At 53.4% G+C, this 14,317-nt stretch overlaps 1 protein-coding gene across 1 annotated transcript; it reads right to left on the bottom strand.

Annotated features, from left to right (window-relative positions):
- Nucleotides 1-4,321: 4,321 nt before the first annotated feature.
- FOXQ1 (forkhead box Q1) lies at nucleotides 4,322-6,482 on the bottom strand. The gene has a single exon (XM_058672588.1). It carries the CDS (start codon nucleotides 5,780-5,782, stop codon nucleotides 4,571-4,573), a length of 1,212 nt encoding a protein of 403 aa, XP_058528571.1. The 5' UTR covers nucleotides 5,783-6,482; the 3' UTR covers nucleotides 4,322-4,570.
- Nucleotides 6,483-14,317: the final 7,835 nt, after the last annotated feature.

Raw genomic sequence — 14,317 nt, 5'->3', positions numbered from 1 at the left:
TTGGAAGACACTTCCTAGGCCCATTTGTTGACAATATTAAGAATTAACAAATTATGTTGTTAAAGTACAACAAAAGTTTAATGGTTTCATTAGGGAACTATAAAGTCTTATCCTTAAGAGAGAAATAGCTGCAGTGTTTAAAAGCACAGTCTATCCACTGAAGGACTCTACGGGGCTCCATCTTGAGAATCAAGGGAAAGCTCAGCTTTGCAGTCAAAAGATTTTAAAAGCAGCAAAGCTGAGGAGGTGCCAACCAGGACCCTTCCTATTTAGCACAGTGATCAGTCACATTTGTACATTGAGTTAGATTTTTTTTCTTAAGTGAAAAAAAAAATGAATGGCAAGTATGGGACGAAGCTTCGCTTCCTTCTTCGTGTAGGAATGGGGTCACGGTTGCTGTCCAGGCCTTGTGAGGGCACAGTTCAGTGTGCTTAGCCTTGGACACCCCGCTCCTGCATGACATTGTTTCCCAATCATGCCGGCTAGGGCTGCCTGCCCTCTGCCAGGCTGTGTACCTGGCACTGTGCAGAAGTGAGAGGAAGCAAGACTGCCTTGCACCTGCATCCTGGACACGTTTCACGCAGCAGAGCTAGCCCAGGACACCTACCTCCAGGTGTCCCAGGCAAGGGGTCAGTGTGACCATCAAGAAGAAACCGACAATTCTGAAAGTGGGGGATGACATTTTAGCAGCTACAGAAACCACTGACTGGTATGGAAGCTCTGTTAACTACTGTAATAGACATGGGTAAGGCCATTACCTGCACATTCAGCTCAGCTCACGTCAATCGGAGCATGCCTGGGCATGCAAGCTCCAGCTAACTGTGTTACGGTGGAAACAATGTGTCTCAAGTTCCAGGCCCAGGTCTGCCACATGCCACGGCCCTTGTACCACTGAGAATAACACCACTGCATGCAATGCTGGAATCCCACACGGCTCAAGTCCCAGCTGCTCCTTTTCCTATCCAGGTTCCTGCAAATGAGCCTAGAAAAGCAGTGGAAGGTGGTTCAGTTGTTGGTCTCCTGCACGCCCGTGGGAGACCTGGATGAAATCTCTTGCTTCAGGCTTCAGCTTGGCTCAGCCCTCACATCTGATATCATCTGGGGGGGTGGGGGTGTGAACTAATGGATGGAAGAGCTCTCTTTTTCTGTCCTTCCCTCTCTCTCTGACTTTGTAAATAAAATTAAATTTCATAAAAGGAGCTCTTTGCTTCACTGAAAAGTAGGGGAGCCTGTCCAAGTCAGCCACTGTATCTGTCTACATATTTTGGGTGCAAACTGTTAAGTGTGTGAGTGTGGCCAGCAATGGGAACAGTAGACAAGGATGATTCTTTTTAACTTGCTCTGGAGTCAGCAAGATCAACCCTGGAGTGCACGTGGGGAACCCCATTTTGGCTTGCTGGAGCTTTCTGGAAAAAAAAAAATATTTTTTTAAGAACTTAGATGGAGAAACAAGAATCAGGCACAATCCTATAAGGGTGCTCATGTCCCTCAGGCACAGCAAAGACACATGGCGTTAGCGTTAGCCCCCAGCAATTTCAGATCCACTGGCCGCAGGCAGTGCGCTGGGGCGGGGTGGGGGGTGGGAGGCTAGTCGTTTGTGGGCCTCCACAGCGCGTTCTTCACACAGCCGCGTGCTTCCCGCAACCATGAGCACAGGGTTCTACAGCACAGAGAAGCTTTGAGGCCAGGACTCCTTTCAGAGCACGCGTTCCTCTTGCCAGGATCCTTCCAGCCCCCTAAGGCAGCCAGCCAAGGGTGCTGCGGGAAAGTGAGCAGGGTTGGCTGGGTCCCTGGAGGCTGGCAGAGTTTGTTTAGGTGGGGAGGGGTGGGGTGGTGGGAAAAAAGGGGGCTGTACCGGGAGAATTGGCCTCAGCCCTGGGGCCAGCGAGAGTGCGGTGTGCCAGGCAGTCCTAACAGGCGTCAAAGGGCGTTTCCCAAGCCAAACAGACCCCTCACCCGCACTCAGAGCTCCGCGCCTCAGGCTGTGGTTCAGGGTCAACCTGGGAAGCCCCCATATCCCCCTGTTTGCACAGCTGGGCGGCGACCCCTTTGGCCCGGGGAGGGGCGTGCTGGGATCTGAAGGGAGGGGGCTGCTTGGAGAGGAGGACTGAGTGTTGGGGAAGGGTTGCGCCCTGCCCTTGGCTTTAGGGAGGTCCAGACCCCGGAAGGCTGGGATCCCAGGAGCCTTGAGCATTCCCGGAGCGCGATGCTGGGGGAGGGGGCGTCTCCGGTGGGCTGGCTCGGGTGGTTGTGCGGATCAAGCGAGCTCTGGAGGCGGGCACCATTGGTCACTTTGTGGGGTCGCTAGAAACACAGGCGCGTGCGTACTGGGAAACCCGAATCCCTAGGGCAGGGAGCTGACAAAGCCCCGCCCCAGAAGCCCTCCAAACTCCCTGGCCTCTCCTGGCTCCCTCCATGAGAAGAACTCGTCTTTGGGGCCAGGAGACGGCGGATGGGACCAGTGAGGGCGCAAAGGACAAGCGACTCCTGGAAAACCTTGCAAAAGAATGGGGCCGAATCCTTGAGGCTGCGGGTATTCCTTAGGAAAAAAAGGAGTTTTGTTCTCAAGGGGAGAAGAGAAGGGCCATGATTGTGAAAATGCGGCTTTTCCCTCTTTCTCTTTGAGGGAGCTGTGTTTGCAAAAGAGACGCGATTATACACTCACGGAGAACTGTGCAAGAGGAGAGCGTGGCTGTATTCCCCACCATGGCCCTCCTGTTGCAAGACGTGGGTGCTCTTGGCCTCGGCGGTGTGAGGGAAGAGGCTGCTGGGATTGGAGGTGTGGAGCACCTGCCTGCAGGTGCTGGCTCTGCTCTCCAGCCTCACAAGGTGTTCCTGAACCCCGGGGTTTCCTCCCCTGAGCCTCCTGGTCTCTCCCCAGCAGCTCCTCTGTTTTGGGGTCTAATTCTTGGCCTCCTCCTAGCTCCACTCTTTTAACCTCAGCCTTTGTGATTATGAAGTCAGTGGACACTTGTTATTTTTTAACTCAATTTGCAGATGGCCCTTCTTCCTCCAGTTCCCATTCTGAAATCGTTTCTACTTTTCTCTCACCCTATTCTGCGTAGGCCCCCTCACCATCTTTCCTGTCTTGAAAAGAGTGAGGCCCAGGTTTAGTTTCTGAGCACCCTGTGTGTTTAACTTCCCGTAGGAGTCACTGCCTTTGAACTTACTCAGAGTTCTGTGTTCACCTCTGGCGAACTCCATCTTCACAAAGCAGCCAGCAAAACAACAAAAATCCTTACTCCTGGTTTGTTCACACCCACGTGAATTTCTGCCTTTGTAAAAAGGCTTTGGTTTTGATAAAAACACCGACCTGCAAGGTATTCTTTAAATTGCCCTAGGTCATCTTTGGTGTGTCAGACAGCCTGAATGCCAAGATAGGTTTCCAGGGTTTTTTTTTTGTTTTGTGTTTGTTCCCGATTACAGTTAATTTCCTTGAAAATGTCTGCTTGATTACAAGCTAATTCAGAGCTCCACAGACCTGCTATGAGCTCTCCAGGGGGCAAGCACACAAGCCTTGCCTGACGACTTCAATGGAGACTTGCCAAGGTAAGTGGTTTCAAGCATAAGAAACAGCCTTAGCACCGCGGCCACGGCTGGACGTTTGTACAACTTCAGCATTAGCGCTTTTATTCTGAATAATCCAGGAGGAAAACCTTTCCTGGGACCCAAATGAAAACTCACGTTTGGAAAGGGGGAGCCAAACCAAACCCTTCTCCTCTTCAAGTCATCACCACAAGATGCGCCAGTCTGTGAGTTTTTATTACAAAATAAGCACTATTCCCCGGGGGTTTCATAAAATCTATACAAGGACCTGTACACAGACACAAATAAAATAATGTTAAAAAATAGAAATCACACTTGACTTCCAAGTGGCGGTGATCCTGGCACCTGCTCCCCCACCTCACACACACATACACACAGCGAGAACTTTTCCAATTCAAGAAGCGACCATACTTAAAAGAAACGCTCATAAAGCTGTAACCCGTTGCCTGCAACATTTGCGATTCTGTTTCAAAAATATATAAATAATTTAATTACAAAACCCAGCTTTTCCCCACCCCCACCCCCTCTCTCTTTTTGGCACAGTGAAGCCTTTTTGCTCGCCAGGGTAGCTCTGTCTCACTTTGTCGTCCCTGTAAATGCCGCATACCTACACGGAGAGGAGTCCCAGAGACCCCAAGCAGTAGTCATAGCATTGGGTTACCAATGGTTCCCTGATGTTTTCAAAAGGGCAGTGGGGTGGGGTGTGGGGGGGACAGCCAATGAAAGGGGTGAGGAGGGGGAGGAAAGTAGGTAGTGAGGAGAAGGAAGGGTTTTCAAAAAGGAAGGGGCAGGCTAGGCCAAGAAACTAAGAATTGCTTTGGTCCTCAGTAAATGTATAAAAAGACAATATTCTGGACCTAGAGAAAACCCTTGGGTCCAAACGCTTTAGCTTTAAGGCACAACTGATGGAGAATTTCTTTTTCTTTTTTTTAAGTCTCTTTTTCTCTGGGTGGAAAGTGCACGGCCCAAAGAACCTGCGTCCCCTCCTCCTCCTCCTCTCCCTCTGCGGGACTCCGCGGCTTCCTCAGGCCAGGAGCGTTTCCACTTGGTAGGGCAGGTGCGGGCCGGGCCCGCAGGCCGAGGCCGCCTGTAGGGCCGCGGGCAGCCGCAGGGGGCAGTACAGGTGCGCGCCGCTGCCGCCGCCGCCACCGGCGCCGGCCGCGGGGCCTCCTCGGAACGGCTTGGCGGGCGCGGACAGGGGCGCGAGCAGGAGGTGAGGCGCGGGCGGCGGCGGCTCGGTCCCGCGAGCGCCCAGCAGCGTGGGCTCGGCCGCGCCGTAGGCGCACAGCGGCAACAGGGCCCCGGCGGGCGCGGCGGGCAGCAGCGCGGGGTAGGCGGGCAGAGGCTGACAGGACGCCCCGGCGGCGGTGGCGCCCCACGGCAGGGGCGCCCCGGGGGCCGCGGCCTCGTCCCGGTCGCGGCGGCTGCGGAAGGGCTTGCTTAGGATGCTGTCGATGGCGAAAGAGCTGGAGAACTTGGCCGCGGGGCTGGCGCGCCCCTCCGCGCGGGCGGGAGAACGCACGCGGGGCGATGCCGGGGCGGCGGGGGCCTCCTCCGGCCGCAGGGTTGGCGCCGGCGCCGGGGCCCGCTGGCTGAGCCGCTTGCGGCGGCGGCGGAAGACCCCGTCGGCAAAGGTGTACTCGCTGTTGGGGTTGAGCATCCAGTAGTTGTCCTTGCCCCAAGGCCGCGAGGGGTCGCGCAGCACCTTAACGAAGCAGTCGTTGAGCGACAGGTTGTGGCGCACCGAGTTGCGCCAGCCGGTGTAGCTGCCGCGGAAGAAAGGGAACTTGCCCATGAGGTACTCGTTGATCTCGGCCAGGGTCAGGCGCCCGCCGGCAGAGTCGCGGATGGCCATGGCGATAAGCGCGATGTACGAGTACGGGGGCTTGGGCCGCCTCGTGTAGGGCTTGCCGCGCGCGCCCTCGCCACTTCCCGCGCCGCCCGCGCCGGTCCCCGCGGCGCCGGCCTCGGAGCCCCCTGCCCCGGCCGCCGCCGCGCTCTGGTCCTCGGAGTCCGGCTCCCCGCTCGCGCTGCCCTGGCGCTCGCTGCTTCCCGCCAGGTTCTCGCCGCCCGCTGCCGGGCTGTTGGCAGCGCAGTCGCCATCCGAGCCGAGAGAGTCGTCGCCGGCCGCCGACGACAGTGGGGACGGCGCGTCGCTGCCGCCCGCGCCCTCTAGGTCACCGCCGGGCTTGTTGTCCCCGTGGGCCGCGCGCGGGGCGAACACCTCCAGCTTCATGTTCGCGCGCTCGGACCCCCGCCGGTGGTAGTGGTGGGGGACAGAGGTGACGGCGGTGGCGGGTCCCGCAGCCCCAAGTCTCTCACTCCTTCCCCTTCCGAGAGTCACTTTTCTGTGGTAGGCTCCTCTGCCGCGCTGGAGGTTGGGCGTGCGTCGGGCTCACTCTGAAGGGCGGAGAGGGAGCAGCCGGTGGGCGCTGTCTTCCGTTCAGTTTGGGGTGAAATGCATGCGGTGGGCGGTTGCGGGGCCACCCTTGGCGCCGGCTTTAGAAGCAGTTCCTGGCGGAGGGAGGTTGCGCGCCCATCTGCGCTCCGTTCACGAGCCCAGGAGCACGGGGCAATCTAAACCTGAGGTCTCTGAGCCTGGCGCCGCCAAGTCCTTGGCGGGGCACGGATACGGTGCGGGAAACGGGGCGCGCAGCCGTCTTTTTGGCGGGAAAGACCGACGTCCTTAACCTTGAGCACCCTCGCAGCTGAATCCTCGAGGCTGCTGCTGCTGTGCCCGCAGCCGCCTTCCCGCCCTCGGCTTCCCGGGCAGCATCCCCGCGCGGGGCCCGGCCGCGGCTGCGTGTCGCCTCCACCTTCGGCCCGGCCCAATTTAACCCTGCGGCCGCAGCGCGGGGGCGGGGCCTGGGCGGGGAGGACCGAGGTGGCCGAGGTGGCCGTGGCTGCCCGCGCGGGCGCTCCCCAGGCCGAGGCCACGCGGCGGCGCGGCAGGTTGTTTGTTTTGGGTCCGGCCCGCTCCGCCCTGCCGCTCCCGCCAATGAGGAGCGCGCGCGCGCGCCAGGATACGTGTGTGTGTGTGTGTGTGTGTGTGTGTGTGTGTGTGTGTACGCGCGCGGCCGGGAGTTTGCGTGTGCGCGCGCGTGTCGCCCCGCCCCACGGCTCCCGCCGCTCAGGTGTGAGCGCCCCGCCTAGGAGGGGTCCCCTGCGCCCCGGAATTCCAGGCGGCGACTTGGCGGGCGGACACACCTGGAAGGGCTGTGCCCCCGGCGCGCACTGGGGGCCGGCGGGGAGTGGCGGGGATCTGTTCTGGCCTGCGGGCCTCCGCGGGGTGCATCGGCGTGGAAACAGCGCTACTCGGCGGGGAAGGAACCCCTCCTGGTCTCCTGCCCCTCTCGTGACCAAGGTGGCGAACAGCAGAAATCGCGGGGGATGTGCTTGGCGGTGACCCCTCTCGGGGAGCCACGGAGCTGGGCGCCCCTCCCCGTGATTTCCCTTTCAGGGTCTATTCTTTGTCTTTTTGTTTTTTCTTTGAATGAATAAAAGGCTGAACTTGAGCCTTTGTAGCTCACCTTAATTCTAGCTCACTCAGCGGCATCCCAACTTTCACTTTCCTTTCCTTTGCACCTGTCTGATAGCTCCTAGGGGAAGGGGGAGGCAAGCACCCGCTTATTGGGTGCCTGGCGCGGGGTGCTGCATACACCCCGAGGCTCTGGAGGAAGGCTTCAGGGCCAGCGGGAGTTTCAGCCTCGGAATACCCGTTTCTGACTCCCCAGCAGGAACGCCGCGAAGCGCGTGTTCCCCGGGACGGGCACCGAGAGCGCACCGCCTAGGCTCTGTCCTCTTTCCCATCCTTTCCCTTTTGGACCGGCGTCCAAAAGCCAGGGCTTCACAGAGGCACCGGTGTCGGAGGTCGCGAAAGTGGCGCGCGCTGCGGAGAGGGGAGGGGGGTTTCCTTCCTCAGCGCGCACCCGCCTAATGTCTGTCGAGGGATCGCTGCTTCACGCCAGGGCGCCCCCGGCGAGGGTGCACTTGTAAATTACTCCATTCGCCCTACCCCTTTACTGAAGAAGTTTGCTTCTTTTTCCTGTCTTTGTTAGAAACAGCGTCGCGGCTGCGAGGCCCTGGGAGCTCATCTTTGATGTTTATTGGCTTGCTTTCCACCGTTTGTGCAGAGCTTACACACAATTGTCTCTTATCTTTACTCCGCGGTGTTTCAAGACATACAGAATGGGGTGGGGACCGTGACAGACCCATCGACGGATCTGTTATTTTTTGTGTCTGAGGGGATGATCTCACTCTGAGGTTAGACTTTGGGCTGATTAGCTGTGTGGGATTGAGAGCCAGTGGGGAAGGGCTTCTCCTCGGGGGTCAGCTGCCTTGGCGGGGAATCAGCCTACCTGTGGCCATGACAGCTGCTCATCCGGTGCCCAGGATCAGGAAGTGGTGGTGAGCTAGTGAGCCTCCTCCTCCGCTTCTTCTTTATGGGAAAGATTTATTTACTTCTTTGAAAGTGCTAACAGAAATAGAGGAAAGGACACACACACATGCACACACATACCCCTTCCATCTGTTGGTTCACTTCCCAAATGGTTGCATTAGCCAGAGCTGGGCTGGTTTGAAGTCAGGAGCCAGGAGTTTCGTCTGGGTCTTGTACGTTGGTGCAGGGTCCCATACACCTGGGCTACCCTCCGTTGCTTTCCCATGTGTATGAGCAGGGAGCTGGATAGGAAGTGGAGCAGCTGGGACTCAACCCAGCACCCACATTGGATGCCAGTGGCGTTTGCAGGTGGAGGCGCTGATCTGAGGAGAGCCAGGGAAGGGACCCCAGCTCACTTGTGTAGTCCCACCAACTCTCTGCAGCCCTACCCTCCCCCAGCTGTAGGGGGACCCCTCTTCACCAGGACCTCAAGCAAAACCAGGTCTGTCGTGCCTACCAGGGAGGCTGCTGTGAGGACTGTGGGTTTGGAGCTGGGGGAATGTGTTGGGATAAGCCAGTGGGGGGAGGAATTGGGGCACTTCTTAGTAGGAGCAATGTCTGTGTTTTCACTTTGGCAGGTGGGGGCTAGGAGGCACTAAGAGGACTTCAGGAAAGAGGGCAGGAGGTAGGCCACTCACAACAGGAGATCTGCGTCAGGGTGCAGGATGCAAGGGAGTTCTGGCCTTTCATTTTTGTTGAAGATTATTTATTTTTTATTAGAAAGGCAGATATACAGAGAGGAGGAGAGACAGAGAGGAAGATCTTCTGTGCGCTGATTCATTCTCCAAGTGGCTGCAATGGCTGGAGCTGAGCTGATCCAAAGCCAGGAATCAGGAGCCAGGAGCTTCTTCTGGGTCTCCCACATGGGTGCACGGTCTCAAGACTTTGGGTCATCCTCGACTGCTTTCCCAGGCCACAAGTAGGGAGCGGGATGGGAAGTGGAGCCACTGGGATCAGAACCTGCACCCATATGAGATCCCAGCACGTGCAAAGTGAAGACTTTGGCCTGGTTCTGGCCTTTTTTTGCTCCTGGCTCTATATCCCCCTCCCTGCCCTTGCCACATGGGTACACCCCTGACTGATATCATTACTACTTGTTTCCAGCCAAAATCCGAAATAAAAATTGCTCTTTCCCTCTGAGGCTAATGTTGGCATCATGTTTTCCAGCCATTGTTGGACAGCCAGGAAATCATTTGCTTTGACAGACAGAAGAGAAAGCAGGTGTGGGTGGGGAAGGGCACTCACTGTCTACATCACTGTCTGGGGAACCCTCAGTGCAGCAGGTGAAGCCAGAGCTGGGTCATGCTGGTGCCCCATCTTGAAGTGCCAGTGCAAGCCCCAGCTGCTCTGCTTCCAACTCTCCCGGAGAGTGCACCTGGGAGAGTAGCAGAAGAGAGCCCAAGTCCTTGGGTTCCTGCCACCCACTTGGAGACCAGGACAGAGTTCCTGCCTTGTGTCTTGTAGCTGTTTGGGACGTGCCCAGCTCTCTCTCTCTCTCTCTCGCTCTCGCTCTCTTTGCTTTCAACCACACTGTGCTCATTTTGAGGTCCCGGGTCCTAGGTATGTGTGAATCCATGTAACCTCTTTTGGGGTGCTGAGGGCGCTTGACTTGGGGCCAGTGGGAGTTCTTTACAGAAGATAAAGCCTGGTTTCCTCTTGGCCCTTTTCTCTTAGTGAAAAAATATGTGGGAAGAAAAAGCGCTAGGTTCTAAGCCAAATCTTTGTAGTTTGGCTCATTGTTTTGCACCTGATGAGTGCCAGGAAGCCATCCTGCAGAGTGAGGTGTGCATGGAAACCGTTACCTGAAGCCCATGCACTTTCACAATTTGACATTTTCGTTTCTCTCCTGAACTGCATTTAATGGGACTAGGCCCTTTTGTTCAAATGGTCTCCTGCTGGGTCTCCAGTCCCATAGGAATGGTTCAGTGGGAGGATTTCAGGATCAGGCTGGGAGTTCCTGATTAGATGGCCCAGGAACCATGGAACTGGCAAGAAGCTCCTCGAAAGGCCAGTGAACAACAGATTCATTGAGCTGGATGAATGCTTTTTCCAAGTGGGCAGTGCCAAGTTGCAGGGAACCAGGCCTAGTCACAGTGGAGAGGAGAGAGGGTAGCTAAGGATGAGTTGAAGACGGCTGGGAGGAGATGTGAGGATGCAAATTGTGCAAACTGCCCACTCATCCGCTGCACAGGAGGGGCCGGAGGTCCTGGCTCCTCACACCCTCTCACTCCAGCACTGCCCGTGGGATATTGGAGAGGACTCCTGAGGATCAACAGCACTGATACAGAGAGAGTCCTCTTAGAACCCCCTCCCCGAAGCTTGGAGTGTTTGCTGGAGTTTGTATAGTTTCCCTGTGACACAGGAAGTTCTTCAAAACCCAAGCTGTAAAAGTGAAAGGAAAATTCAGCATGAGTCTGCCACTGCCCTCTTCTTGAGTTGAGAATCAGACCCTGGCTGATGCTTTTCAAGGGAAGGAGGTTGTCTTTCCTTGGCACCGTCAGAGAGGCCACGATGAACACAGTGTTGCATAAGTCTGTGCAAAGGAGGTGTAGCTAGCATCCTTGGATATACAAATGCCAAGATGTACAGGAAAACAAAATATAGCCTGTAGGGATTACCGGGGAATTGGGGAAGGGTCTTAGGTCATTGTCTTGGTTGGTACATCTGTCCCATTGTACCTGCACGTTCAGTCTAGGTTTGTGCCTGTGGGGTGGACATGGTGTGAACTTTCTCACTTAACTTCAGAGAAGGCATGCTGTTGTTTGGGAAGCCCTGGGTTGGAGACATAACCTTGTGTATGTATTCCTACTCTACCAGGCAAGTTACTGGCCCTCAGTATTTTTTTTTTTTGAGAAAAATGTTAAATAAAAATTGTTACATTTGAAAGATTTTGAAGATTGACCCGCTAGGTTCTAGGCCCTTCTTGCATGTTTCTCCCATTGCCTTTCATACTTAGGGAGGTCAGTTTGGAGGAAGAGACTGAAAGCTTGGATGGATGAATTCCTTGGCACCCGTCAGCCAAGCAGGGTTTTCATGCGAAAACTTGGAAAACTTGGGGAAAGGAGAAACCACCTTAGAGCAATAGGAAAACTTCTGGGGCCATTCAATTCTAGTCTGTGGACAATGCCTTAGACAATATTCCTGAAAGAAAAAGTCAGAAGTGGAGTTACCCAGCAGTGGTAAAATCCACAAAGCAGAAGGGCCTGATGTTTCGGCATATTAGGTTGAGCTTCTGGCAGAAGTACTGGCATGTTGTCTGGGCACTGTTTCGGATCCTGGCTGCTCCACTTCTGATCTGGTTCCCTGCTAATGTGCTTGGGGATGTAGCAGAGAGTGTCCCAAAGGGCGTGGGCGCCTAATCCCATGTGGGAGACCTGGAAGAACTCCTGGTGAATAACTTCACACCAGATCAGCTCCAACCATTCTGGCCATTTGGAGAGTGAACCAGTGGATGAAAGATAATACATACAAGAAAAAATAAATGCAAACTTTAAAAAAACTTTGCATAGCACATAGTATTGGAAAGGTTACGATGAACTGTGAAGACAATTACCTATCTGTCCATCTATTTAAAATTAGATGTATGTATTTATGTATTTGGAAGGCACAGAAAGAGAGAGAGAGAGAGAGAGAGAGAGAGAGAGAGAGAGAGAGAGAGAAACGCCCATCTGTAGGTTTACCTTGCAAATGCCTGCAGTAGCCAGTGCTGGGCCAGGTCAAAGCCAGGAGCCAAGCACTCCATCTAGGTCTTTAGTGTGAGTGACAGGGGTCATCATCATGTTTTCCAGGATGTATTAGTGAGGGGTTGGATCAGAAGCAGAAAAGACAGACTTAACTCTGATATGGGATATAAGTTTCCCAGGTACCATGGTGCTCCTCTCTGAGATAACTTGAGATTGAACAGCGACTGTGAGTTTGAGCCCAACTTGCCTATTACAGCTTATTTCCCTAGCAGCTTTTCACGGCTTGGATTCCTGCTAATGAAGATTGTCTTGTAGTCCTTACTCCAGCAGGGGCTTCAGGCACATAGCATTATCATTCCACAACTCCTGTATTTAAAAAGAGTTATTCTATTATTATTTGAAAGAGTTACAGAGATAGGAGAGAGTGAGTGAGTGAGAGAGAGGGAGAGAGAGAGTTATCTTTTTCATCTGCTGGTACACTCTGCAAGTGGCTTCAATGACCAGAGCTGAGCTAGTTTTAAGCCAAGAGTAGGGAATCTCTTCCAGATCTTTCAGTGGGCACAGGGGCCCAAGGGTTTGTAACAGCCTCTGCTGCTTTCTCAGGCCATAAGCAAGGAGCTGAATTGGAAACACCTGGTGGTTATATGGGATGCTGGCACTGCAGGCAGAAGATTAGCTTGCTGGCCCTGATAATATTTCTAAGAAGGGAAGCTTTGGCATGTCAGCTATTCTTTTCCTGGAAATAGAGTTTGTACAGAAACAGTTTGGCTTCAAGCCAGTTTGGTGGTCCTCCTAGAACCCTCCAAAGGATATACATATGTGCCAACAGCAACATAGACCTTCTCTCCCCACCCCAGCCCCTTTCCTAGAAATGTCACAGCTGAACTAATGGGATCTTAGTGCATTTGCAGGGCTAACTCTAGTCACAGGCTCCCGGTTTTGAAGTATGACAAGACACTCAAGCTTACTTCACATTGCTTACCTCAGCCTGGAAGTATCTCTCTACTCAAGAAGAGCTGTGCCTTTTTAAAAAATTGCTTATTGATTTGAAAGGCAGACAGACACACACACACACACACCCTTTCATCTGCTGGTTTGCTTCTCAGATGGCTAGTCTAGGCTGAAGCCAAGAGCTTCCTTTGGGTCTCCCACATGGGTGCTGGGGCCCAAGGACTTGCAACATTTTCCTCTGCCTTCCCAGACCTTCCCAGGGAGCTGGATCAGAAGTGGAGTAGCTGGGACTGGCACCTGCTCCCACATGGGATGCTGGCAGTATAGGCAGCAGCTTCACCTTTTGTGCCATGATGCTGGCACCAAGGCCTGCACCTTTACAGAGAGCAACAGTTCTGCGAGACCAAAGTCATGGCCCTGGGGTTGGTTGTCAATTGCAGGTCTCTAGAGTGGGCAGTGTGCTGGGAAGAAAACACAGTTTTAAGGAAAGCACATGATATTTCCAATTCAAGAAGTCATAAGGTTTTCTGCTTTTGAAACTTTAATTTCTTTCATTTTTTTCTAATGCCATAAGTATTATTCATTTTATTCTAATGCCATAAGCATCTCCCATAAGTATGATTACTTCCCTGTTTTATCGACCCTATTCGTTTTTATGTATTTCAATCTTTGTGTCAGAATATCAGTTCTAAGTTTATTAGTAACAGCATGATAACTAAAAACCATTTGAACCTTACTGGATTTTTTTTTGGAGAGGGGTGATTTTTTTTTTTTTTTTTTTTTTTTTAACCATAGGACTTATTTCCGGCTACCTTCCTACTAGGTAGCTGAGTGACCAAATTTTAAAGTAATTCAGGATGACTTTAGTGGTGAAACCATTAAGGTGCTCTTCAGTTACCACCATTTGATGCATTTTGCTTTTTAGGACCTTCATTTATTTAATAATTATGTAAGGTTGACCTGGTCTTTGAAGTCACAGTTATAACTTGAGGCATAATCTTGGAATTTAAAACATTTCTGTTTCCTCCATCTTGTCCCTTTTCTATCTTGTAATAACTGGTAAAAGTTTGAGAGTCACCCATTTGTTAGTTTGCTAGGGCTGCTGTACACAGTGTCATGGACCAGGAGGCCTGAGCAACAAAATTTGCTTTTTCAAGACAAAGAATATGGCAGGGCCAGCACTGTGGCTTAGGGGTCAGGCTGCTGCCCGCAGCGCCAGCATCCCATATGGGCACCAGTGTGTCCCAGCTGCTCCACTTCTGGTCCAACTCCCTGCTGAAGCACCTGGGAAAGCAGCAGATTAGGAACCAAGTGCTTGGGCTCCTGAACCTGTGTTGGAGACCCAAAAGAAGCTCCTGGCTCCTGGCTCCTGGCTTCAGATTCACTCAGCTCCAGGGATTGCAGCCGTTTGGGAGATGAGCCAGGGGATGGAAGACCTCTTTCTCTGTCTCTCCCTCTTTTTGTAAGTCTCCCTTTTGAATGCATTAAAATTAATATATATATATATGTATATGTATATCTATCTATCTATCTATCTATCTATCTATCTATCTATCTATGTATAAAATAAAATTGTTCAGGCTGTTTCCTCCTGAGCTTGATCAGGGCTGTCTGCTCCCGTGCCCTCGGCTTGGTCTTCACGGTATGTCACGCACTCTTGCCCTCTCCAGATGTCCACATTTCCTGCCTCTTTGAAGGG

This window comes from Ochotona princeps, chromosome 1 (assembly GCF_030435755.1).
Source record: "Ochotona princeps isolate mOchPri1 chromosome 1, mOchPri1.hap1, whole genome shotgun sequence".
NCBI lineage: Eukaryota > Metazoa > Chordata > Mammalia > Lagomorpha > Ochotonidae > Ochotona > Ochotona princeps.
Note: the sequence above shows the minus strand (reverse complement) of the source record. Positions and strands in the feature narration are given on the sequence as shown.

Coding starts and splice junctions, on each gene's coding strand:
- FOXQ1 (XM_058672588.1), bottom strand. CDS start 5,782: ATGAAGCTGGAGGTGTTCGCCCCGCGCGCGGCCCACGGGGACAACAAG.